Here is a 27,784-nt window from a genome sequence, read left to right as displayed (position 1 = left end):
GTACTGACACCTGAGTTCCCACGATGCACCGCTCTGTACTGACACCTGAGCTCCCACGATGCACCGCTCTGTACTGACACCTGAGTTCCCACGATGCACCGCTCTGTACTGACACCTGAGTTCCCACGATGCACCGCTCTGTACTGACACCTGAGCTCCCACGATGCACCACTCTGTACTGACACCTGAGTTCCCACGATGCACCGCTCTGTACTGACACCTGAGTTCCCACGATGCACCGCTCTGTACTGACACCTGAGCTCCCACGATGCACCGCTCTGTACTGACACCTGAGTTCCCACGATGCACCGCTCTGTACTGACACCTGAGCACCCATGATGCACCACCCTTTGTACCGAGACCTGAGTGCCCATGATGCACCACTCTCTGTACTGACACCTGAGCGCCCACTCAGTACAGATCTGTGTACTGACACCTGAGGGCCCATGATACACCACTCTCTGTACCGACACCTGAGCTCCCACGATGCACCGCTCTCTGAACTGACACCTGAGCACCCATGATGCACCGCCCTCTGTACTGACACCTGAGCACCCATGATACACCACTCTCTGTACTGACACCTGAGCTCCCACGATGCACCGCTCTCTGAACTGACACCTGAGCGCCCACGATGTACAGATCTGTGTACTAACATCTGAGAGCCCAGTATGCACCAATCTCTGTACTGACACCTGAATGCCCATGATGCACCGCTCTATGTACGTACATCTGAGCTCCCACGATGCACCGCTCTCTGTACACAGACACCTGAGCTCCAAATATGCTCTGATCTCTGTACTGACACCTGAGCGCCCACGATGCACCGCTCTCTGCACTGACGCCTGAGCGCCCACGATGCACCGCCCTCTGTGCTGACACCTGAGCGCCCATGATGCACCGCCCTCTGTACTGACACCTGAGCACCTATGATGCACCGCTCTCTGTACTGACACCTGAGCACCTATGATGCACAGCTCTCTGTACTGACACCTGAGCGCCCATGATGCACCGCTCTCTGTACTGACACCTGAGCACCTATGATGCACCGCTCTCTGTACTGACACCTGAGCGCCCACTCAGTACAGATCTCTGTACTGACAACTGAGCGCCCACGATGCACTGCTTTTTGTACTGACAGCTGCGCTCCCATAATGCACTGCTCTTTGTACTAACGCCCGAGCGCTCACGATCTACAGATCTCTGTACTGACACCAGAGTGCCCATGATACACCACTCTCTGTACTGACACCTGAGCACCGACGATGCACCACTCTGTACTGACACCTGAGCACCCACGATGTACAGATCTGTGTACTAACATCTGAGAGCCCAGTATGCACCAATCTCTGTACTGACACCTGAATGCCCATGATGCACCGCTCTATGTACGTACATCTGAGCTCCCACGATGCACCGCTCTCTGTACACAGACACCTGTGCTCCAAATATGCTCTGATCTCTGTACGGACACCTGAGCGCCCACGATACATCGCTCTCTGTACTGACACCTGAGCACCCACTCAGTATAGATCTCTGTACTGACACCTGAGGGCCCACGATGTACAGATCTCTGTACTGACAACTGAGCGTTCACGATGCACTGCTTTTTGTACTGACACCTGAGCACTATCTGTAATGACACCTGAGCTCCTATAATGCACTGCTCTTTGTACTAACGCCCGAGCGCTCACGATCTACAGATCTCTGTACTGACACCAGAGGGCCCATGATGCACTGCTATCTGTATGTGCAGCTCTGGATGTCACTACAGAACCTATAAGGGTACGTTCACACTAGCGTTGCGCCGCCCTGCGTCGGCGACGCAACGTGCGACGCATCGAAAAACGCGCGCAAACGCGCGCGTTTTGCGACGCGTGCGTCGTTTTTGACCAAAATCGGACGCACAGAAAATGCAACTTGTAGCGTTTTCGTGCGTCCGACGCCAGCGTCGGAAACGACGCACGTGGCGAAAAACGCAACCAAAAAGACGCACGCGTCCCCTATGTTAAACATAGGGGCGCGTCACCGCTGCGTCGCCGACGCAACAGCGGCGCAACGCTAATGTGAACTTAGACTAAGACCCTTTCTCTGTCTCGCCCGCTCACCTGCTGCTTGAGCTGCTGCACCAGTCGGTCCTTCTCCCTCTTCAGCGACGCCACCTCCTCCTGCGTCTTCTTCTTACGGGACGAGGACAGTTCCAGCAGCGCGATGTTGGCGTCTTTCTCGCTGATGGCGGCGAGCAGAGCTTCCTGCCTGTGAGGAGAGAGACACAGAAGTGAGAACATCGGACGCATCACACAGCGCCCCCCAGAGGCCACATCATCACCAAGACCGAGCTCAGCACCTTCCAGACTGAACTCTATGCGCCGGGTGACAAGTAACTGGTGTAATAATTGTGGCCATACTGGTTGTCAGGTCGCTATCCAAGATACAGACAGAAAAAAAAACAAAGCAGCGTCCCTTGGTGTGGGATCAGGCAGCGGGGGAGGGGAGGACAGGCGGCAAACGCAGGGTGTAAAATAAACTGTGTTCAGTGGGGTCTGACCTCTGCAGGGCGGGTGATAACAACTGGTGGCAACATGGTCAGAACTGGGAAAATCACAGCTGGGGCCACAGGCAGAGGACATCCACTCACACCCTGAAATCCTCTGTGCTGCTGACTCAGAGCCGGCTTCGGGCTCCCGCATCCTCCCCGCTGCCAAACTCCTTTCATGCCTCATTTGCCAAGTAAGTGATTACATTATAAAGTGGCGGCGGATTCTGCCTCCTGGAGCCGCCCGCTGAGCTGAAGGAATGCCCGTTGCCCTGGAGGAATGCCCACGATGGGCGAGCGACGGCGGCCTCTGCTGTAAACGCCTGATCGGACAAGTGTGGTGGAGACCTCACCAAGAGCGCACAGCCCCCGATCCAAAACGGTGTCACAAAATACTGCACTTCTACTCCAGAGCTGAATTCATAATTCAGCTGCATTCATAGGAAGTTCCATGAACACAACGCGCAGAGAGCAGAATAGTGAGTTCAGCTCCGGACTATGAAACCGGACAATATGTCCAAACAACACAATGATGGGATCAGTAGTCCCTGCACTGGTTGTACAGTTCCTCTATGAGGGTCCCTGATTAAAAGGACACAAGATCTCTGCTTGCTGTCAGTAAATGCACTCCATTGAGGAGATGATCACAGCTGAGGGTCTGTCGCAATAGTCAGGATTGGATCCGATTTCTTACGATGGACATTTGACATTAGGGGCAGACAATGGAGGTTTGCATTCACTGACAGCAAGCATGGCTTCCCGGCTTCTTACTTCATCTCCAGCACCTCCTCCAGGTGCTTGCGGCGCTCGGCCCGAAGGCTCGTCAGGTGGATCTCCTTCTCGGCCAGCGACTGCTGCGTGGACGACAGTTTGGCCTTCATGGACTCCAGCTCCTGCTTCACCTTCTCCATGGCCATCATCAGCTCCTCCACCTGCGGGAGACACAGACAGCGAGTCAACGGCTGCCGGAGGGAAGACAGGAGACCCCACAGCACCAGCGCACTAACAGGGGGAGGGGAGTAAAGGAAAAGGTGCGCTGTAGCTATTACTCCCTGTTATCAGCCATTATGACTGCTTTTTATATCACGTGGGACGAATTCCAGGGATTAAAAAAAAAAAGTGTTTGCATTTTAGCTTCTTAAAGGAGCAGGCGCGCGCGGCTGCTGCCGCTCTTTTGTGGGAGGTTTCTGTTTCTTTAAGGACTGGCAGCCCCCTCAGCAGTGTGCGGCAGAACAAGAGGGGGTTTCACGACGGCCTCCATAATGACCCTCTGATTACCAGCTAATTATAATTAGAGAGGACGGGGGGGGGGGATTTTAGCAGCCAAGGTCAGCGAGTGAATGTGGGATCAGTCCTCGCGGCGAGCACATTGGGAACATTTGTCCTTTTTCCATGAGGCCGATGGACTTTTCCGCGAGCAGCGCCCGTCATTTACCCCGGCGTGTGTTGTGGTGGCATTAAAAGGATGGGGATGATTCTGGGAACAGAGCGCTGTCTGTCTGCCCCGGTCACCTGGCCGCCGCCGTCACTCTGACCGAGGGGCTGCCACTGCACGGGCCGTCAGGTGGAGCGTCGCCGGACGTCAGGGTGGGACGCAGCAAGGAGGGGGGCGGCCTCGGGAACCACGAAAAGCAGTGTCAGACATAGCAGAGCCGAGACTGTGACATCACCATGTGTTATATGTAAATTTACATAGGACTGCAGGTGACCGTACTGGACAGAAACTGGTTCAAATGCCTTGTGGCGGGCGCAGAGTTCACTGCTGTAATACTTTTGAGAGGGGCGAGGGGGTTAATGAACAGAGAGAAAAAGTTAGCAGAAAGTTGCAAATCTTTTCATTATAGGGAAACTTAATTTTACAGCCGGTGACGGTGGTTGGTGGTACTACAGCTCCCAGCAGGACGCCACACTGTATAACTGCACGGTGAATCCTTTCCCACTATGCAAAGGTCACTTAAGGTGACGGCGGGTCGCTGGAAAGTCTGAAGAAAACCACCCGCTTCTTGGATGATGTGGGGGTGAATTGATGTCATGGACAGGGGAGGGTGGGGTATGTGACCAGACGGACACCGGCACGTCCTCGACGCTTTTTTGGGCCCCCCCACCCTCTGGCACCCCTCCTACACACGAGGGAATGACAACAGCAAGTGCCCGTCCTGCATGACGAGCCTGGAGGGGAATGATTAATTGGGTTGGTGATTAAAGGTTCGTGGATTAGTACAACGATGTCACCGCGGAGTCGCGACCAGTTATTAGACCGGTTGTCCAGAGATTAACGAGGCGAATAAATTAAAATCGAGAGCAGGAAGATGTTACTTATTAATCAGGTCAGGCCGCCGCCGGCGAGAGGAAAGGGAAGATCAGGGACGGAGTCACTATCAGCAGCTTGTAGGAGACTTTCCTGGGATGTAATGTTCGGTCTTGGCCACTAGAGGTCAGTAGAGCAGGAGAATCTCCAGGGGAAGCAGCTTGCTTTACAGCCTGCCGTCACACTTTACTGTCAGATGGAGGCTGAGTGATGACGGCTGCGGGATCGGGCAGCGGCGTGGGGTTACTAATCAGGCGAAGGGTAAACAGGTCCTGGGGAGGAAGGTCACCACAGTTCGGGCACGGGTGGCTCACTATACCTTGCACCATTTAAAGGCAGGGTGACCGACGTCATGCAGCGCTTCACAAGACCACTTCGGACAGGCAGAGAGACAAGATAGGAGGTAAGCATGCAATTATACAGGCACGGTGTATGGCGGAAGCAAAATCATCCTAATGTACAGGGAGCCGAAACACCTACCCACTGAGCCGTGCACTAAATCCTCACCCACCTGTGCCATTAGACCAATGTAATGGCCCAACAGTCTCATCATCCTGTGCATCAAATCCTCCAACTGTGCTAAAGTACACAAGGACATATACTCACTGAGCCACACACTGCTCCATTGTCAAATCGTGCAATAACGTCCCATACTGAGATACAGTGATTAACACAACGGTAGAACATTGGGAAGATACCAAAGGCGTTTACCCACCGAGTCAGTCAAGCACTAACTTGTGTAGTGGTCACTAGGACAAGCTCCTACTCATACTGTCCTTTTTATAAATCCCTAAGCTAATGGACATTTACTCACTGAACCACGCACCGTATCTTCTAAAACTAACAAAACAAGGCTCCTTACTTAGTCAAAGTAGGATCACTAGAACATTTTCCCACTAAGCCGCACATCTCCTTCATAACTTGTTCAATCTACCTAATGTAAAGACGTACAAGGAAATATACCCACTGAGCCGCACAAGGTCTCATTTCTATCCTATACATACAAATCCTATACAGATCTTCCTAATATTCACAATTTTATGTTCCCACTGAGCCACCAATCCCCCCCCCCCCCCAATCTCCTTACCAATATGTGCACCAGAGACACCTAGGGAAATTATATAATTATTGTGGGAAGATGTTCCCACTGATCCACCCAATATTTTGTCATCAACTTGTGTAGTGCAACTACAGTGACGGATTCAAGGACGTGTTACCCACTCATCCATGTACTGTTTTCTTGCCATGCTGTGCTACAGTCGTGTAATAGATACAAGGTTGTGTTCCCACTGAGCCGCACACCAACTCCTTACCATGCAAAGCAAAAATTTGCACATTGCTACTGAGCCAACACTTTCCAGCTGCAAAGTAAAAGGATCCCGTCAATTAATAAGCGGTTAAGCCTGGACTTTCTATTGAACATTGGAGCACGTTCTCACTGAGCCAAGAACTGGGAATACATGCTATCCAATAGTATTTTTACCTAGTCCTCTGGTCTATGCATTTGAAAGCGCTATCTGGTACGTTTCCCCACTGAGCCAGCTCCTCCGTAGGGCAAAGCATTCTTTTATCTCACTTAGCCAATCACAACACTCTCAGACGAAACTTGTATGCAGCCCCTTAAATGATATGAATAACCATGCTGGGAGTTGTAGTTTTGCAGCAGCAGGAGAGGCAGGCGACCCCCGCTGTAACCCCAAAATCAGTCAAGAAATGGCTGCAGACGGCAGAATTCAGAATGCAGCTCTGGGTGTGACTGGAGAAGACGTGTGCGGTTGGCGGTGCACCCCGGCACCCGGCGGCTGACCTGCTTCTGATAGTCGGCCCTGGCGGACTCCTCCTGGGCCAGCACCATTTCCCGCTCGGCGGTGATCTGCACGCTTTCGCGCAGCGCCTCTTCCAGTTCTTCGATGCGGTCGTCCTTCTGATGCATGACGTCCTGCGAAGAGGAAGGCAGACGGGTGAGGAGGCGCTAGAGACCCCAGGCAGAGAGGAAACCGTCAGCAAGGAGGAGATGAGAAGAAGCAGGAGGTTAGTGGTGAAAAATCCAGTGCAAAGAGGGCGTCCTGCCGGAGAACGGCGCGGCGGCGGCGGCCATGGAGTCACAGAGACAGCAGCGGAGGATAGGAAGCCACAGGCGACGAGAGTAGTTAGTAGACAGACCGGTGAGTAGACCCTTCCGGTTAGTGAAGAGTTAATAGATCACGCACACAAAAAGTTAAAGAGGAAATGCAGCTAGCCAGGGCATGCTGGGAATTGTAGTTTTCACTGATCTGGACGGGTTTTCTGCTTCTTAAGACGTCGTCATTTACTGACAGCAAGCAGAGGTCTTGGGAAAATTAAAGGGGGAGGGGGAACATGCAGCTGCAGCTTTAGGTCCGGCGGCTGTCTCCTGCGAGACTTCCTGTGGCCGCCCTGACGCTCTCGGAGGCCATGGCCGCGACTTCCTCAGAACGAGACACATCCAGTAAAACGGCTTCTGTGTGTCCAAAGTAAACAGGCCCAAACCGCAAGCCCCGCGCCGGACACCCTGGCCCCCAGCCAGCGGAGGGAGTAAAGATGGCCGCCTGGGGGGTCCCCGAGCGAGTCTCCAAAAACCACCATCCCCTCGGGGACCCGAAATTCATCCTCCCAAACACAACAACCTGAGAGGCGGAGGCCAAGCGCCTCAATCACGGCCTCTTAGAGAGCCCCCCGCTGACTAATTGGAGGGGCCCTAATCCGTCTCTGTGAATGGAGCCTCTGTCGCTGCGCCCTCCGCCAGACGCGAAGAGGAAAGGCTTCGGGGATGTTCTTGACATATTTCCACCCGGAGACTGACGAGGAACGAGACCTCAAAGCGGCGGCAGGAATCCGTCCAAGGGGAAAAAAAAGAAAAACAAAACAACGTGAAAACCATCTGATTATCATCGCTCTCCTCCTGTGACATCGGTGGGGGCCGGCCGCCATCTTCTGGGGGCAGTGCGGCACGGGGTGTGTGCCGCCGGGGTATTTATATGGTGGGACGCGCAGATGGTCGCCCGCGGGAACTCGCTCATCTTATTTTCCGCGCTATTGATTCCGGCCAAAACCGCGGAGACCAGAAGGTTTCTAAAAAGGGGTTTTCTGTGAACTGACCCCAAACCTGCGGCTCCGGGGGTGCGGTGGTCTACGACCGGCCTACATTACGTCTGAAAAAGAAAAAACATCACAGCAGACGTCCGATAATCTGGAATCGAATACTCTAGAATTTCCGGCAATGAGAATCCTAAGGCAGGAGAGGTTGGAAACGATGTGATCCGGTGAGTGTGAGCGGCTAATAATGTAATCCGGAATCTGATGATCTGGAATCTCTGAGGACAATGAACAGGAGCCTCCTGTAATCCAGAATCTGATGGTCTGGAATCTCTGAGGACAATGAACAGGAGGCTCCTGTAATCCGGAATCTGATGGTCTGGAATCTCTGAGGACAACAAACAGGAGCCTCCTGTAATCCGGAATCTGATGGTCTGGAATCTCTGAGGACAACAAACAGGAGCCTCCTGTAATCCGGAATCTGATGGTCTGGAATCTCTGAGGACAATAAACAGGAGCCTCCTGTAATCCGGAATCTGATGGTCTGGAATCTCTGAGGACAATAAACAGGAGCCTCCTGTAATCCAGAATCTGATGGTCTGGAATCTCTGAGGACAATAAACAGGAGCCTCCTATAATCCGGAATCTCATGGTCTGGAATCTCTGAGGACAATAAACAGGAGCCTCCTGTAATCCGGAATCTGATGGTCTGGAATCTCTGAGGACAATAAACAGGAGCCTCCTGTAATCCAGAATCTGATGGTCTGGAATCTCTGAGGACAATAAACAGGAGCCTCCTGTAATCCGGAATCTGATGGTCTGGAATCTCTGAGGACAATAAACAGGAGCCTCCTGTAATCCAGAATCTGATGGTATGGAATCTCTGAGGACAATAAACAGGAGCCTCCTGTAATCCGGAATCTCATGGTCTGGAATCTCTGAGGACAATGAACAGGAGCCTCCTGTAATCCGGAATCTGATGGTCTGGAATCTCTGAGGACAATGAACAGGAGCCTCCTGTAATCCGGAATCTGATGGTCTGGATTATCCAGCACAAATAGTTGCATTTTTTGCATTGCAGACTTCATTTTCCAGCAGAAACTTCCTTAATGCCAGAATTTGATAATCTGGTAACCCGGCAATAAACTGGATTAATTAAAACACTGCTTGATAATCTGGAAAAAGACCAAGACAATGTAAAACGGGGAGCTCCGTTATTCAGGATGTGGGGTCTCTTCTCTCCGTGCCCCCCAGGTCTTGTATCAGCCGGAGTGTAAATGAATGCTGTCACTTCTGGTCCTCCGGACGGCACACGTGAGGCGCAGCCACTGCGGGGCCGGTGCAGAACGTCATCCATGGAGGGGTTAATAATTCTCCATTAGACAGCAGAGACCCCCACAGGCCCCTGGTGAAAGGAGACGGGAGGACCCCAGATCGATAGGAAGCGGAAGGACGACGGGCGCCGGGGCTGAGGGCAGGATGACGGGACACAGAGACCGGAGCCATGAGAAGTGGCATACCGACGGGCCCCAGAGCCAGGACGATGGGCACCAGAGCCAGGATGACCAGACACAGAGTGATGGGAAGTTGGAGGCTGATGGCCCCGAGGGAAGAATAATTGGTCCCAGAGGCAGGACGATGGGCAACAGAGCCTGGAACTATGGGAAGTGGTATAATTACGGGCCCCAGAGCCAGGACGACGGACCCTCGGGGGCAAGATGACGGGCCACAGAGCCCAGAGTGATGGGAAATGGGAGGATGACGGGCCCCGAGGGAAGAATAATTGGTCCCAGAGGCAGGAAGATGGACAACAGAGCCAGGAACTATGGGAAGTGGTATCATTACGGGCCCCAGAGCCAGGACGACAGGCCCCAGGGGCAAGACGACGGGCCCTCAGGGGCAAGATGACGGGCTACAGAGCCCCGAGTGATGGGAAATGGGAGGATGATGGGCCCCGAGGGAAGAAGAATTGGTCCCAGAGGCAGGACGATGGACAACAGAGCCAGGAACTATGGGAAGTGGTATCATTACGGGCCCCAGAGCCAGGACGACAGGCCCCAGGGGCAAGACGACGGGCCCTCAGGGGCAAGATGACGGGCTACAGAGCCCCGAGTGATGGGAAATGGGAGGATGATGGGCCCCGAGGGAAGACTAATTGGTTTCAGAGGCAGGACAGGACACAGAGCCCGAAACAATGGGAAGTCGGAGGATGATGGGCCCCGAGGGAAGGACGATGAGGCCCGGGTGGCTGAGGGCAGGACGACGGGCCACAGAGCCCATAGCAATAGGAAGTGGTAGGATGACGGGCCACAGAGCCCATAGCAATGGGAAGTGGTAGGATGATGGACCCCAAGAGAAGGACGACGGGCCCCAGGGGCAGGACGACGGGCCACAGAGCCTGGAGCAATGGGAAGTGGCAGGACGACGGGTCCCAGGGACGAGAAGAAACAAGAAGACTATAGGCGCGAATGGAGGCAGAAGGACCGCAAACCCCACAGATGAGAGAATGCGAGAATGCCAGGGCCCACGAGGTGCGAGGGGAAGCAGGAAGACCAGAAGCCCCGAGGTGCGGGACCACGAGAACCACAGACCTCAGAAGAAAGGGAAGAGGGTCAGGACCATGAGCCCTGGGAGAGGAGACAAAGGAAGGAGAACCACAGAGCTGCCAGACTTAAGTCACCTCCTCTGTACAGCCCTCCCCTGAAATACTCTGTACTGCTGTGGAGCCCACGCTCAGGCTGAGCCCCACGTGCGTCCATGATCATGATCCAGACAAGTCCGTCAGTCACAATACTCGTAGTCCTCCCCTGAAATACTCTGTGCTGCAGGGGAAAGCAGAGCCCTCCTCTGCGGTTACCGTCCCGTATCCCCCACTCCTTTCCATTCCCTGCTGATATATACGAGGGGCTGCTCCCCTGAAATACTCTGTGCTGCTGTGGATGCTACTCCACGCTGCCTGCCCTGTACCCTCAGACATAATCCGTACGGCCCCCCGGCTCCTGACACCCTCTGCTCCGCTGTTCCTCTGCGCTTCTACCTGCAGCTGCTGGGAGCTGTCCGTCAGGTTGTCCTCCCGGCGTCTCGCCTCCTCCAGGAGCTGCGCGTTCTTCTTCTTCTCCACCTGCTCCTTATGCTTCAGCGTCGCCACCTTCTTATTCTGGTCTTTGTTTTGCCTGGGAGAGACATAAATTAGGTGGTGAGAAGCACCTTCGCATGTCTATCCGCTCCCAGGAAAGTTGGGTGACCACCAACACAGCGCCCGTGGTCGCCGAGTCTTAGCTTTCCCAGAGACAGAAAAACTACAAAAGGCGGGAAAATGTTCTCAATCTGAATGATGGGACGAGAATACTATTTTACTATTAGCTGAGCCCCCTGATGGGGGATTAGGACCCCCACACAGGCAGATTACCCCAACTTCCCTATGGTTGGACCGACCGGACAGAACCAAGGCCCTCTAAGGGAATAGCAGGATTTACATGGGACTGACAGTGCTGAGTTGGCATGCAGCCCCATCCTACAGCTACGCAGGGCAGCAGTGGTCTCCGGGGGCCGCCGGAGCGGGGTCCCTCCAGTGACCCTCGCACCTCCACACAAAGGCTTTGCTGATGGTCTGGAAACACACAGAATCATCCAGAGTCGTCGGGGGGCACAGAGACAATGAGCAGCGGGCACAGGGCAAACCCCAGCTCAGCACAAGCAGCCAGCGAGCACGCTGACAGGGCAGACCACCGGCATTAACCCCTGGGTCTTCAGCAGCCCCCCCCACACACACACACACGGTGGATGTCAGGGTCTCTGCAGAGTACAGGGGGTCCAGCTAGCGGGCTGCAGCTTGGAGGCAGTCGTCCTACAACTGCCCCCGATGTTGGAGGCATGTCTGACAAGTGAGGGGCTGCAGTGCATCATGGGACATCTGACAACAAGCCCAGTATGCCCCCATTATCAACACTGCCCCTCTGCAATGCCCCTGCTGGTAGTCTCCAGCCTGACAACTCCTTGGGCTGCCTCTGACTGACAACCTGACATTTTCGGTAGACTGCTCTTAATCTGCTAACATCTGCTCCCATCTGACAACACCCAACCTGTCGCCTGCCGACAACCCTTCCACATCCTCACTACACGGCCTCCTGCTGACAACCTTTCCACATCCTCACTGCACGGCCTCCTGCTGACAACCCTTCCACATCCTCACTACACTGCCTCCTGCTGACAACCCTTCCACATCCTCACTACACTGCCTCCTGCTGACAACCCCTCCACATCCTCACTACACGGCCTCCTGCTGACAACCCTTCCACATCCTCACTACACTGCCTCCTGCTGACAACCCTTCCACATCCTCTCTACACTGCCTCCTGCTGACAACCCTTCCACATCCTCTCTGTTCAGCCTCCTGCTGACAACCCTTCCACATCCTCTCTACATTGCCTCCTGCTGACAACCCCTCCACATCCTCTGTTCAGCCTCCTGCTGACAACCCTTCCACATCCTCACTACACTGCCTCCTGCTGACAACCCTTCCTTATCCTTCACTGTTCTGCCTCCTGCTGACAACCCTTCCACATCCTCACTACACTGCCTCCTGCTGACAACCCCTCCACATCCTCACTACACTGCCTCCTGCTGACAACCCTTCCTCATCCTCTCTACACCACCTCCTGCTGACAACCCTTCCTTATCCTCACTGTTCTGCCTCCTGCTGACAACCCTTCCACATCCTCACTACACTGCCTCCTGCTGACAACCCTTCCACATCCTCTCTACACCGCCTCCTGCTGACAACCCTTACTCCTCACTACACTGCCTCCTGCTGACAACCTTTCCACATCCTCACTGCACGGCCTCCTACTGACAACCCCTCCACATCCTCGCTACACTGCCTCCTGCTGACAACCCCTCCACATCCTCTCTGTTCAGCCTCCTGCTGACAACCCTTCCACATCCTCTCTACACTGCCTCCTGCTGACAACCCCTCCACGTCCTCTCTACACCGCCTCCTGCTGACAACCCTTCCACATCCTCACTGCACAGCCTCCTGCTGACAACCCCTCCACATCCTCACTACACTGCCTCCTGCTGACAACCCCTCCACATCCTCTCTGTTCAGCCTCCTGCTGACAACCCTTCCACATCCACTACACTGCCTCCTGCTGACAACCCCTCCACGTCCTCTCTACACCGCCTCCTGCTGACAACCCTTCCTTATCCTTCACTGTTCTGCCTCCTGCTGACAACCCTTCCACATCCTCTCTACACTGCTTCCTGCTGACAACCCTTCCTCTTCACTACACTGCCTCCTGCTGACAACCTTTCCACATCCTTTACACCGCCTCCTGCTGACAACCCCTCCACATCCTCACTACACCGCCTCCTGCTGACAACCCTTCCAAATCCTCACTACACCACCTCCTGCTGACAACCCTTCCACATCCTCACTACACTGCCTCCTGCTGACAACCCTTCCACATCCTCTCTACACCGCCTCCTGCTGACAACCCCTCCACATCCTCACTACACTGCCTCCTGCTGACAACCCTTCCTTATCCTCACTGTTCTGCCTCCTGCTGACAACCCCTCCACATCCTCACTACACTGCCTCCCGCTGACAACCCTTCCTTATCCTCACTGTTCTGCCTCCTGCTGACAACCCTTCCACATCCTCACTACACTGCCTCCTGCTGACAACCCTTCCACATCCTCTCTACACCACCTCCTGCTGACAACCCTTCCTTATCCTCACTGTTCTGCCTCCTGCTGACAACCCTTCCACATCCTCACTACACTGCCTCCTGCTGACAACCCCTCCATGTCCCCTCTACACCGCCTCCTGCTGACAACCCTTCCACATCCTCTCTACACCACCTCCTGCTGACAACCCTTCCTTATCCTCACTGTTCTGCCTCCTGCTGACAACCCTTCCACATCCTCACTACACTGCCTCCTGCTGACAACCCCTCCACATCCTCTCTACACCACCTCCTGCTGACAACCCTTCCTTATCCTCACTGTTCTGCCTCCTGCTGACAACCCTTCCACATCCTCACTACACTGCCTCCTGCTGACAACCCTTCCACATCCTCTCTACACCACCTCCTGCTGACAACCCTTCCTTATCCTCACTGTTCTGCCTCCTGCTGACAACCCTTCCACATCCTCACTACACTGCCTCCTGCTGACAACCCCTCCACGTCCTCTACACCGCCTCCTGCTGACAACCCTTCCACATCCTCACTACACTGCCTCCTGCTGACAACCCTTCCACATCCTCACTACACCGCCTCCTGCTGACAACCCTTCCTTATCCTCACTGTTCAGCCTCCTGCTGACAACCCCTCCACCTCCTCTCTACACCGCCTCCTGCTGACAACCCTTCCACATCCTCTCTACACCACCTCCTGCTGACAACCCGTCCTTATCCTCACTGTTCTGCCTCCTGCTGACAACCCTTCCACATCCTCACTACACGGCCTCCTGCTGACAACCCTTCCACATCCTCTCTACACTGCCTCCTGCTGACAACCCCTCCACGTCCTCTCTACACCGCTTCCTGCTGACAACCCTTCCACATCCTCACTGCACGGCCTCCTGCTGACAACCCCTCCACATCCTCACTACACTGCCTCCTGCTGACAACCCCTCCACATCCTCTCTGTTCAGCCTCCTGCTGACAACCCCTCCACGTCCTCTCTGTTCAGCCTCCTGCTGACAATCCCTCCACATCCTCACTACACTGCCTCCTGCTGACAACCCCTCCACATCCTCTCTGTTCAGCCTCCTGCTGACAACCCTTCCTTATCCTCACTGTTCTGCCTCCTGCTGACAACCCCTCCACGTCCTCTCTACACCGCCTCCTGCTGACAACCCTTCCACATCCTCTCTACACCACCTCCTGCTGACAACCCTTCCTTATCCTCACTGTTCTGCCTCCTGCTGACAACCCTTCCACATCCTCACTACACGGCCTCCTGCTGACAACCTTTCCACATCCTCACTACACTGCCTCCTGCTGACAACACTTCCACATCCTCACTACACGGCCTCCTGCTGACAATCCTTCCACATCCTCTCTGTTCAGCCTCCTGCTGACAACCCTTCCACATCCTCTCTACATTGCCTCCTGCTGACAACCCCTCCACATCCTCTGTTCAGCCTCCTGCTGACAACCCTTCCACATCCTCACTACACTGCCTCCTGCTGACAACCCCTCCACATCCTCACTACACTGCCTCCTGCTGACAACCCTTCCACATCCTCTCTACACCACCTCCTGCTGACAACCCTTCCTCCTCACTACACTGCCTCCTGCTGACAACCTTTCCACATCCTCACTGCACGGCCTCCTGCTGACAACCCCTCCACATCCTCTCTGTTCAGCCTCCTGCTGACAACCCTTCCACATCCTCTCTACACTGCCTCCTGCTGACAACCCCTCCACGTCCTCTCTACACCGCCTCCTGCTGACAACCCTTCCACATCCTCACTGCACAGCCTCCTGCTGACAACCCCTCCACATCCTCACTGCACAGCCTCCTGCTGACAACCCTTCCACATCCTCACTACACTGCCTCCTGCTGACAACCCCTCCACGTCCTCTCTACACCGCCTCCTGCTGACAACCCTTCCTTATTCTTCACTGTTCTGCCTCCTGCTGACAACCCTTCCACATCCTCTCTACACTGCTTCCTGCTGACAACCCTTCCTCTTCACTACACTGCCTCCTGCTGACAACCTTTCCACATCCTCATTACACCGCCTCCTGCTGACAACCCCTCCACATCCTCACTACTCCGCCTCCTGCTGACAACCCTTCCAAATCCTCACTACACCACCTCCTGCTGACAACCCTTCAACATCCTCTCTACACCACCTCCTGCTGACAACCCTCCCACATCCTCACTACACTGCCTCCTGCTGACAACCCCTCCACATCCTCACTACACTGCCTCCTGCTGACAACCCTTCCTTATCCTCACTGTTCTGCCTCCTGCTGACAACCCTTCCTTATCCTCACTGTTCTGCCTCCTGCTGACAACCCTTCCACATCCTCACTACACTGCCTCCTGCTGACAACCCTTCCACATCCTCTACACCACCTCCTGCTGACAACCCTTCCTTATCCTCACTGTTCTGCCTCCTGCTGACAACCCTTCCACATCCTCACTACACTGCCTCCTGCTGACAACCCCTCCACATCCTCTCTACACCACCTCCTGCTGACAACCCTTCCTTATCCTCACTGTTCTGCCTCCTGCTGACAACCCTTCCACATCCTCACTACACTGCCTCCTGCTGACAACCCTTCCACATCCTCTCTACACCACCTCCTGCTGACAACCCTTCCTTATCCTCACTGTTCTGCCTCCTGCTGACAACCCTTCCACATCCTCACTACACTGCCTCCTGCTGACAACCCCTCCACGTCCTCTACACCGCCTCCTGCTGACAACCCTTCCACATCCTCACTACACTGCCTCCTGCTGACAACCCTTCCACATCCTCACTACACCGCCTCCTGCTGACTACCCTTCCTTATCCTCACTGTTCTGCCTCCTGCTGACAACCCCTCCACGTCCTCTCTACACCTCCTCCTGCTGACAACCCTTCCACATCCTCTCTACACCACCTCCTGCTGACAACCCTTCCACATCCTCACTACACGGCCTCCTGCTGACAACCCTTCCACATCCTCTCTACACTGCCTCCTGCTGACAACCCCTCCACGTCCTCTCTACACCGCCTCCTGCTGACAACCCTTCCACATCCTCACTGCACGGCCTCCTGCTGACAACCCCTCCACATCCTCACTACACTGCCTCCTGCTGACAACCCCTCCACATCCTCTCTGTTCAGCCTCCTGCTGACAACTCCTCCACGTCCTCTCTGTTCAGCCTCCTGCTGACAATCCCTCCACATCCTCACTACACTGCCTCCTGCTGACAACCCCTCCACATCCTCTCTGTTCAGCCTCCTGCTGACAACCCTTCCTTATCCTCACTGTTCTGCCTCCTGCTGACAACCCCTCCACATCCTCTCTACACCGCCTCCTGCTGACAACCCTTCCACATCCTCTCTACACCACCTCCTGCTGACAACCCTTCCTTATCCTCACTGTTCTGCCTCCTGCTGACAACCCTTCCACATCCTCACTACACTGCCTCCTGCTGACAACCCTTCTACATCCTCTCTACACCACCTCCTGCTGACAACCCTTCCTTATCCTCACTGTTCTGCCTCCTGCTGACAACCCTTCCTCCTCACTACACTGCCTCCTGCTGACAACCCCTCCACGTCCTCTCTACACCGCCTCCTGCTGACAACCCTTCCACACCCTCACTACACTGATTCCTGACCACCTTAATTTAGGGGGCAGATTTAGCTCATATAGACTATTGTCACCATTTCGAGCTCTCTGCTTGTTGTCAGTGAGCAGCATTCTTTATCCAGACCTCCTGACCTCACAGCTGAGGGTTTGTTACTATCTCATCTCGTCTAGGCAATCTTCTGGAGCTAATCACACATTACCTATGCTGACAAACTACCAACACAAATACCAGCAGCCATACTGGGTGCGCCTGTTAATACCCTCCCCCGTCTCTTGCAAAGCTGGGTGCCAATTCCAGGAGCATAGCCGGTCACTGGTAAAGTCGCGGCACGAGAGCCGCACTCACCTGGATGTCACGCTGAGGACGGCCGCAAGTCCGGGAAAGAGACAGCAAAAGAGAGTCAGATAAAGAGACAGTTAATAAACAGGACAGAAGATTATAGACGGGAAACAGAGACGGTTATAACAACCAATATACAGGTGTAGGGGGAGCACAGATCAGGAGTGCGGCACCCCCCAGAGGCGCAGGTCACCGGTGCGGTCACCTCCCCCCGGCCCGCTTACCTCTCCAGCTCGGCGATCTTCGTGTCCTTCTCGTTCTTCTCATTCTCCATCTCCTTCAGGATGTCCAGGAGCCGGTCCACCTCCGCCTGGGACTTGCCGGCCTCCTCCCGCAGCTTCGCCACCTCTTTCTCCAGCTGCTGGACCCTCTCGTTCACCTCTGGGTTGGATTTTGCATCCTGCGCAACGTCGTGTGCCTAACGAGACAGAAAATAACTGAGAAAGGGGGACATTAAAAAAAGAGGGGAATGTGGGAATCGTGGTATGACGAGCCCTAGGGCAGCTATATTGGTGGCACATAACGTCCCTCCTCATCACTCAGCAGGACGATCATGTCGGCTCGCTAGGACTTTCCCGTTTGCTTGGCACGAATACCAACTTTGGTTTGTGATGATGCAGATATGGTGAACATACGAGGACTGCGCCCAGCCGGGGCCGAGGAGGCAGACAGCACTGTCTATGACGGGACGGGTGGCTGTGGGCAGCTGCCAGGGTCCGGGGGGGGATAGATGGTCCGCACCCCACCGTGATAATTAACAGTCGCCTGTTTACATGAGGATCTACTGGTACACCTGGCACCATCGGCGCGGTCACTGCCCGGCAGGGCGAGGTCACATCCACAGAACGGGGGCAGGAACGCCAAAAACCACACATGACTAATCATAGGGCACAGAAGTTGAGGAGACCCGCCCTGGACAGGGAACCCAAAGGGGATGAGAACCGCCATCAGGCATAGACGGTGGGCCACATGGATGGGGGCACAACATGCGGCGTCAGCTTTGGCACACTGGGGTCCATGCTGTGGGGACTTACTGCTTTTCCAACGTGCTGTGACCCATCTGACTGCTACGGACAAGAAACAGACTGGAGTAAGAGAGGAGCTGGACGGACAAGGAAACACCGGGACGATATATCGGGGGTCTCGGACTGACGGGCCCCCAGCTCCTCACCTTCCTGAGCTGGCTCTCGAGCTTCAGACATTCCTCCTTCCTCTGCTCCAGTGCGATCTCCAGGGATTTCAGTCTGGAGTCTTTCTTCAGGCCGGAGGAGGCCAAGGTCGAGGCGTGTTCCTTCAGGTCCAAGAGCGAAGACTGCACGGACCAGAAAAGAGACGGCATGACCCAGATGCCCAGACACTGGTGACTATCATACCCCGGCCAGGCCCCCGCGTGTTCTCCGGACGCACCTCTTTCTCGGACAGGTCTCCCTGTAAGGTGCTGACTTTCTCTCTCAGGTCTTTCAGCTCCTTCTTGTAAGACTCCAGCTCCTCTTGCTTCTCGCGTTCATCTCGGTCCCTCTGGTCTTTCAGACGTTCGATGATTCTCTCCTGAGGGCAAGACGACACCTTCGTGTTAACGCTGCCCGCAATGATCAGGGTCCGCAGCAGGTTTGGGAGCTCAGACCGATGCCTTTATGCCGCCTTACCTTCTCGGCCAGCGCCTCCTCCAAGGTGGTCAGGGCAGTGTCCGTGTTGGTGGTGTCGGCTTGGAGGGATTTGACTCGTTCCTTCAGGCTGCCCAGTTGCTTCTCCTTGTCCCGCAGCTGCTCCTGGAGGTTCTCGATCTAGGAAACAAACACGTATATGGTGAAATTCCTTTAGTCTGGCATCCGATACTCCGGTAAGTCATATGTCTGCACCTCTTAGGTCCCCTGAGTGACAGGTAACGAGCCGCACTGGCCCCACACGTGGGATGAAGGCTTCTCTCTAATTAGTGAGACCTGCCGGCCACATCAGGGCCACGTCGCAGACTCCTGTGTACACAGGACGAGCCCGGCTTCCAAAAATACGCGCAGCCAAAAATAAGGCAATTCAGGATAAACGTCACAGGAGATCCCACGAGACAAGACCACCTTGTTGTCTGAAGACGCTGCCAGACGAAGGGTTCAGAGACGAGGCCGTGGGCAGCAGCGCCCGACCTCCCATCACCTGACCGGTGCGGGCCGACGACACATTCCGATGTGACTAAATATGATTAGCCCACAAATACTGGGGTGGTACTACAAGTCTCAGCAAGTGTTGCAGGACGAGACCACTGCCAACAACAAGCAGAGAAGTGGTCAGACTGCGCCATCTGGTGGTGAGAGCTGAGAACTGCACCCAACACTGATGCCGTAACATTGTGTCACTCGCCCAGGAGCTGACAATCTACCAGAGGCACAAAGCATCTGTGGACAGACCCCACAGCTGAGGGTTTGTTACATTTCTACCCAATGTAGACAATCCTCTGGGCTCCAGACTGATACACTGTAACAAACCATCAGGAGATCACCGGATAGAGAAAGGTCTTCGCTCACCTTCTTCTGCAGCACGTTCACCTTCCTCTCCTTCACGTCCAGCATGTCCTTCAGGTCGTGGATCTCCCCAGACAGGGTGCCCTTCTCCTCCGACATCTCCTGGATCTGCTTCGTCTTCTTGTTCAGCATGGTCTCCTTCTCCTCCAGCCGCAGGCGCAGCGCGTCCACCTGTGAGCGGGGGCGGGACATGAGCTGGACTGCTCCTACTACCGCGCACAAGAACTGCCCCCAAACTGCCCAAAGACTCCTCCCACTACGCTCTGACTCCACCCACATTCATATACCTCATGCTACCTAGACACGCCAATCAAACTCCGCGCACATGACCACTAGCTGGCGCTAACAAATGAGACATGTGACCTCACGCCACCCACCAAACACAAACGTTTTCCTAATGACTCCATCCCATGGAGTTTCCTTCCGGCCCTTTAATACCCCGTGACCCTATTATGGGGGCTCCATCGACTTATTACCCTTGGACTAACTCCTCCTACACTCATAACAAAATTCCATCAGCTTAAAAAGCCCTCCCCAAATCCCCGGCCGCCATCCGTCCCCCTCAACCGCCCTCCAGCCCCCTCAATGTCCCTGGCCACCCTCCAGCCCCACCAACCGCCATCCAGCCACCCCTACGTCCCCGGCCGCCCTCCAACCTCCCCAACCGCCATCCAGCCCCTTCAACGTCCCCGGCCGTTCTCCAGCCTCCCCAACCGCCAACCAGCACCCCCAACGTCCCCGGCCGCCCTCCAACCTCCCCAACCGCCATCCAGCCCCTCAACGTCTCCGGCCGCCCTCCAACCTCCTCAACCCCCAACGTCCCCGGCCGCCCTCCAACCTCCCCAACCACCATCCAGCACCCCCAAAGTCCCCAGCAGCCATCCAGCCCCCTCATTGTCCCTGGCCGCCCTCCAGCCTCCCCAACATCCCCGGCCGTCCTCCAACCCCCTCAACGTCCCCGGCCACCCTGCACCCTCCCCAACGTCCCTGGCAGCCCTCCAGCTCCCTCAATGTGCCAGGACGCCCTCCAGCCTCCCCTAACACCATCCAGCCCCCCCAATGTCCCAGGCCGCCGTCCAACCTCCCCAATCGCCATCCAGCCCCTCCAACGTCCCCGGCCGCCCTCCAACCTCCCCAACCGCCATCCAGCAATCCCTACGTCCCCGGCAGCCATCCAGCCCCCGCCCGACCGCCCTCCAGCCCCTCAACGTCCACGGCAGCCTTCCAGCCCCCTCATTGTCCCTGGCCGCCCTCCAGCCTCCCCAACATCCCCGGCCGCCCTCCAACCCCCTCAACGTCCCTGGCAGCCCTCCAGCCCCCTCAATGTGCCAGGCCACCCTCCAGCCTCCCCTAACACCCTCCAACCTCCCCAATCGCCATCCAGCCCCTCCAACGTCCCCAGCCGCCATTCAGTCCCCCTGACCGCCCTCCTGCCCCAGCCTCCTGCACTCCACCTCCACCCAGCTACCCTCCAACCCCAGCCACAGCCTCCAGCCCTCTAATCCCACCTAGTGACCCTCCAGCTACACCCAGCAACCCTCTAACCCCACCCACCAAAACTCACTCATCTGACTCCGTCCTCTGCAGACCCTTTAGCGCCACCCACCGCACCCGACTCCACCCTCTTACGCTATGTTGCCCGCCCCCTGACCTCTCACCTCGGTCTGCAGGATGGCGGCGCGCTGCTCCTTGGCGGTCAGCGACTCCTTCAGGACCTCCACGTGCTGCTTGCTGTCAGAGAACTGGTTGTTGAGCGTCTCCAGCTTGGTCTGCAGGGCCAGCAGCTCCGTGTCCTTCCGGGAGAGCTCCTGCTTCACCTGCCCAATCTGCAGGAAGGGGGCGACAAGGACAAACTGAGAACAAGATGGCGGCCGGCGCCGGGCGAGACGTCTCCAGAGCATCATACGAGACACATACAACCAGATCCGAGAGAGCGCCCCCTGAAGGAGCAAGTCAGCCCAAGAAATGCAAGGCACCCAGCTTTCCTAGACTGGGTGTTTCCAGATTTAAAGGGCCAGCGCCCCAGAGTTTGCAGTGAGTACAGAGGTTAGTGCTAGTGATTGATAGAGGGAGATGTTAGCGGCAGCGCAGACCGCCAGACAGGGAAAGCCAGCGGACAGACAACGAGGAGCCTTACGCCAGACAGCTCGGACTGCAGAGCTGACGCGCGTCTCCGCAGATCCTCCGCCTGGCTCTCCTTTGTAGTCAGTTCCTCTTTCAGCTGCTCTACCTGTCAGGAAACACAATGCTCAGTACCGCCACATGCAGCAGCTATGGAGGACCCCCGAGACCACCCTGATCGAGAGGGGAGCTCCACCCTTACATCGACTAACAAATGTTCTGCTAGCTGGAGACTTTCTACATGACACACAGAGGCTAAAAGCTTCCCCTGACCCAAACCTGCTCACACAAAGCTGAGGGTTTGGTACAATGTCACACTATTAACAAGGGCTGTCGCTGCTGAGCTGACACATTGTAACGAATCATCAGCTGTGTGAGAACTATTCCATTTACTGACAGCAATCAAAACTAACCCCATAGGGTATTCGCAAGATAATGAAGCTTTATCAACACAAAATGGACGCTGGCCCTTTAACTGATAACTTAAGAGTTCCCACTTCAAAAATGAAAAGAAACTGCAAAAAGTGAGCGCTATAATCTGCATTCAGCTTTTACTCGCAGTTATCAGCCGACGCACAGAAAGCAGGAAGGATGACAAGGGCTGCACTGCCCCCTGGTGGACGGGCCAGGTACTGTCACACATCACTTCCTATTTTCGGAAGCTTCGTATTCTGCAGCTGCCTAGCTCTTTTGCTGTGAGTTACATGACTTCACTGTGAGGCTGCAGAATAGCGAGTGCAGCTCTGAGGTTTACATTGCATATGGAGGGGAAACAGACTTGAAACATCTACAATAAAGACAGTAGAGATGGGGGTCTCAGCCCTGAGCTCCCGGGGGTGGGCCGCCTCGCCTCTTACCTTGTTCTTCATGAACTTGGAGTGGCTGCGGTACACCTCCATCTGCTTCATCTCCTCCTCCCGCTCCTCAGTGCTCAGGGCCCCGTTAGATTTCAGCATCTGGATCTCGTCCTCCAGATCCCGCAGGCCGCGCTCCATGGAGGTGATCTTAGAGTCCTAGGAAACGACTGGGGTCAGGGGACTGGGATCTAGTGCGATCCCCCCCATGTGGCCGATCGGTCATGGATCGCTCTGTCCTAACGGTTGTGAGGTTCCCTTTAAGGCCCCTAGTGCTGAATATAGGGCGATCCTGTGATCCTATCCTCCCTTTACAGAGGGGCCCCGGCACTCGCCCTCCTCGCCAGGTGATGGACTGCTGTATACAGAGGTCTCGGCAGAGGTGGACACGGGCACGGGTGGGGGTCTCGTACCTTCATCTCGATCACGGTCTGCAGGGCTTTTGTCTTGGCAGAATCCGGAGCGTTCTCGAAGCGGCGGTGGATTTCCTGCAAAGACAATAGTAAGACAGGTGAGACGCCGGCTTTCCCACTGCATGCCCCCTGGAGACGGGCACTGCCAGACGCCGCCATGCCATGAAAGGACGAGGAACGCACTCCCTCTGGGCAGGATGTGGCCGAGATCTACTCTTGGATCTCTGTGCTAACCCTGGGGACAAGGAGCAGCAGACACTGGCACCAGGGGGCGCCCCATAGATAAAAGCACCCTCTTAAACCACGGGCATCAAGGGCACAGCTGGGAACTAGCAGGAGACCCCAAAATTTCCTCTGGATCAGAATCTACAGGGAGCTGCAGTTTCCAATTTGGCCACAAGATGGCAGCCTAGATTTCACCATCACCTTACATTCAGCAAAGGTGACCCCAAATTGGGAGGAGCTATGCCGTGTCATGTGACGTCTCTACGTGAGCTCGTGTCCCCAGGAGCCAGATCAGGTCTGCCGGCTTTTCTAGTGACATTCAGGGCTCTGGGAAAGCTGGATGACATCAACTAGTAGGCTGCAAATGCGACCTCTACCATACCCCACACTCCAGCTTTCCCAGGCTCTTGACTGGTATATTATAGCGCCACAGAAATCCAAGTCTAAGCAAGGGGGGAGCAGCTGATCAGCAAAAGTTGGGTGCAAATTTATTTTAGGGATTAATACTGGAGAAGGGGGCAGGTACGGCGGTATAGCCGCGGGCGGCGCCACTTTGCTGCAAAAAAAAAAAACAGCGACAAACCAAGAGCATTTATCAGACACCCACGGCCGCCATGGCAACCGTCTCCGTGGAAACAGGAAAGTAGCCGTCTGTTTAATGTACTCTGGGCGTGCGGCGTCGCTGCGGAGACATTAACCTTTACGCTGCCAGGACGATGACGAGGGAGGGGGAAAAAAAAAAAAAGTAAAATAAATTAACTAAAAAAAAAAAAAAAAAAAAAAAAAAAGATAATTTTTTTTTACTCCAATCACAACCAGAGCAGCTTTCAAAATTGCACAATCCCAGATTATAAAGCAAAAAACAAACAAACGAATTTCCACACAATGCCCGATGCAGCGTTGCACTGCAGCTTTGGCTGTGAGCGGAGGACGGGGCGGTAATGACCTCTCGCAGCATGTTGCTCTCCTTCTCCTTCTGGTCCAGCAGACTCTCCAGGTGGTGGACGTGCATCTCGGCCTCGGCCAGCCGGCGCGTCCTCTCGTGGTCCTCGTCCATCACCTTGGAGGACACCCCCTTGCTCTGCAGCATCTCCAGCAGCTTCTTGATGGACTCGTCCCTGGCGTTCAGCGTCTGCTTCTGCGTCTCGATGCGCAGCTCCATCTCCTCCAGCGTCTTGCGCAGCAGGAACAGCTCCTTGGCCTGCCGCTCGTGCTCGCTGTGGAGGATGCGGAAGTTTTCCTCGGTGGGCTCGGAGGTGTAGGCCTCCTTGGAGCGCCCCCCGCTGTCCTGCTGGAAGAGCTGGTTCAGGTCGCGCTGGATGCGGAGCTCGTCCTGCATCGCCTGGATGGTCAACTGTAGATGCTGGAAACAGAAAAGAGAAAAAACGGGATCAGAGGAGGACAGGAGGCTGACACCAGAGAGCAGTAGAAGACGCCCGCACGCCATCTGGTGGCTCGGATACAAGGCGGTGACCGCCCACCGCGACTTTTCTCATGTCAAGTGGCCGCAGATGGCGATAAAGTACGGCCTCGTAGATCAGCGCTGACATCTACGGCCATAAATCGCAGATTCCCGACCAGTCGTCCAGACGGCAGGACAATGGCCGACCGGACCCCTACACAGAAGAAAATGGGGGCCGTGAGCCGACAGAATACACAATGGCCTCATCGCACAGAGCACAGGTTCACGTAGGGTGAGGACATTACTGCAACGCAGGAAGAAAAACCCCCAAAACTGTAACAGAAGTAATATACTCCAATCACAGCCAAAGCTGCAATGCCGCCTCTGCTGGCCTCCGCATGGCAGTGCTGCCCCCGGCTGGCCTCCGCATGGCAGTGCCGCCCCCTGCTGGTTTAAGGTTTATTTAGGTGACCAGAGAAGTGGATACAAGAAAAATATTGTATTACTAGATGGTGGCCCGATTCTAACGCATCGGGTATTCTAGAATGCACAGCCACATAGTATATAACACAGCCCACGCAGTATATTGCACACCCCACACAGTATATAACACAGCCCGCGCAGCATATAGCACACCCCACACAGTATATAACACAGCCCGCGCAGTATATAACACAGCCCGCGCAGTATATAACACAGCCCGCGCAGTATATAACACAGCCCGCGCAGTATATAACACAGCCCGCGCAGTATATAACACAGCCCGCGCAGTATATAACACAGCCCGCGCAGTATATAACACAGCCCGCGCAGTATATAACACAGCCCGCGCAGTATATAACACAGCCCGCGCAGTATATAACACAGCCCGCGCAGTATATAACACAGCCCGCGCAGTATATAACACAGCCCGCGCAGTATATAACACAGCCCGCGCAGTATATAACACAGCCCGCGCAGTATATAACACAGCCCGCGCAGTATATAACACAGCCCGCGCAGTATATAACACAGCCCACAAAGTATATAGCACAGCCAAGTAGTATATTGCACAGCCTATGCAGTAAAACACAGCCACGTAGTATATAGCACAGGCCACGTATTATATAACACAGCCAACGCAGTATATAACACAGCCACGTACTATATTGCACAGGCACGTAGTATATAGCACAGGCCACACAGTATATAAACACAGGCCACGTACTATATAGCACTGTGGGCACCATATCCCTGTTAAAAAAAAAACAATTAAAATAAAAAATAGTTATATACTCACCTTCCGGCGGCCCCCGGATCCAGCCCAGCCTTTAGCGATGCTCCTCGCGACGCTCCGTTCCCAGTAATGCCTTTCGGCAATAACCCGTGATCATGTAGCGGTCTCGCGAGACCGCTACGTGATCTCGCGAGACCGCTACGTGATCTCGAGTCATTGCCGCAATGCATTCTTGGGACCGGAGCGTGGCGAGGAGCGGGAAAGGCTGCGGCGGACTTGGGAAGGTGAGAATATGTTTTTTTTTATTATTATTTTTAACATTATATGTTTTTACTATTGATGCTGCATAAGCAGCATCAAAAAGTGAAGCGGTGTTTAACTTCGGCCCCAATCTCACTGATCGGCCGGCCGCGACCAATCAGCGACCCAGGACTTCCGTTACGGAAGTTACAGACAGACAGAAGTACCCCAAGGAAATTGTATATATAGATGAGTGAAGCCTAAAATATATAGCAGCGAAATAGTGACCGAACCTCTGGAAGTGACTAGAGGAATACAAGGTAATGAAGCGGAGAAGATGATGGACGGCTGTAATGTCAACACAGAAATAAAAAGGGGTCCAGCCCCAGAAATCAACTACAACCCCCAGCAGAGCAGAAACAGCATCAGAATGCAATACCACAGCTCAACAGTGGGGGCAGCAGAGACATAACTGAGCCACCAACTATATACATACTAGATGGTGGCCCGATTCTAACGCATCGGGTATTCTAGAATATGTATGTATATAGCAGCCACATAGTATATAGCACAGGCCACGTAGTATATAGGAGCCATGTAGTATATAGCAGACAAATACTACGTGGCCTGTGCTATATACTATGTGGCTGCTATATACATACATATTCTAGAATACCCGATGCGTTAATACAGGCCAAGCAATATATAACAGTGGCCACGCAGTATATAACACAGCCACGTACTATATAACACAGCCCACACAGTATATAGCAGCCACACAGTATATAACACAGCCCACACAGTATATAGCAGCCACGCAGTATATAACACAGGCGACGTAATATATAGCACAGGCCACGCAGTATATAACACTGGCCATGTAATATATAACACAGCCCACGCAGTATATAACACAGGCCACGTAATATATAGCACAGGCCACGCAGTATATAACAGCCCACGCAGTATATAGCAGCCACGCAGTATATAACACAGCCCACGCAGTATATAGCAGCCACGCAGTATATAACACAGGCGACGTAATATATAGCACAGGCCACGCAGTATATAACACTGGCCATGTAATATATAACACAGCCCACGCAGTATATAACACAGGCCACGTAATATATAGCACAGGCCACGCAGTATATAACAGCCCACGCAGTATATAGCAGCCACGCAGTATATAACACAGCCCACGCAGTATATAGCAGCCACGCAGTATATAACACAGGCG

The 27,784-nt window shown here is 54.6% G+C and overlaps 1 protein-coding gene across 11 annotated transcripts in view; it reads right to left on the bottom strand.

Moving 5' to 3' along the window:
- Positions 1-27,784, bottom strand: part of ERC1 (ELKS/RAB6-interacting/CAST family member 1) — an 82,558-nt gene that overhangs the window by 19,322 nt on the left and 35,452 nt on the right. For 3 of the 11 annotated variants that reach the window (XR_011320635.1, XM_069762938.1, XM_069762945.1), the window contains exons 3-17: positions 24,633-25,049; positions 23,462-23,536; positions 23,052-23,207; positions 22,211-22,303; positions 21,732-21,899; positions 20,077-20,244; positions 19,207-19,344; positions 18,968-19,108; positions 18,732-18,872; positions 18,595-18,627; positions 17,785-17,978; positions 10,936-11,071; positions 6,652-6,783; positions 3,308-3,468; positions 2,109-2,256 (exon numbers count right to left, since the gene is read on the bottom strand). Coding sequence is in view for 10 of the 11 variants with exons in the window: in XM_069762938.1 (XP_069619039.1) it covers positions 2,109-2,256; positions 3,308-3,468; positions 6,652-6,783; positions 10,936-11,071; positions 17,785-17,978; positions 18,595-18,627; positions 18,732-18,872; positions 18,968-19,108; positions 19,207-19,344; positions 20,077-20,244; positions 21,732-21,899; positions 22,211-22,303; positions 23,052-23,207; positions 23,462-23,536; positions 24,633-25,049 (2,301 nt within the window). In the remaining variant the exon portion in view is untranslated. The remainder of the gene's footprint in view (positions 1-2,108; positions 2,257-3,307; positions 3,469-6,651; positions 6,784-10,935; positions 11,072-17,784; positions 17,979-18,594; positions 18,628-18,731; positions 18,873-18,967; positions 19,109-19,206; positions 19,345-20,076; positions 20,245-21,731; positions 21,900-22,210; positions 22,304-23,051; positions 23,208-23,461; positions 23,537-24,632; positions 25,050-27,784) is intronic. The other 8 variants (XM_069762944.1, XM_069762946.1, XM_069762943.1 and 5 more) reach the window with 6 other exon arrangements.

Source organism: Ranitomeya imitator, chromosome 4, assembly GCF_032444005.1.
Source record: "Ranitomeya imitator isolate aRanImi1 chromosome 4, aRanImi1.pri, whole genome shotgun sequence".
Lineage (NCBI taxonomy): Eukaryota > Metazoa > Chordata > Amphibia > Anura > Dendrobatidae > Ranitomeya > Ranitomeya imitator.
The sequence above is the reverse complement of the archived record's forward strand: the minus strand, read 5'-3'. Positions and strand labels throughout refer to the sequence as shown.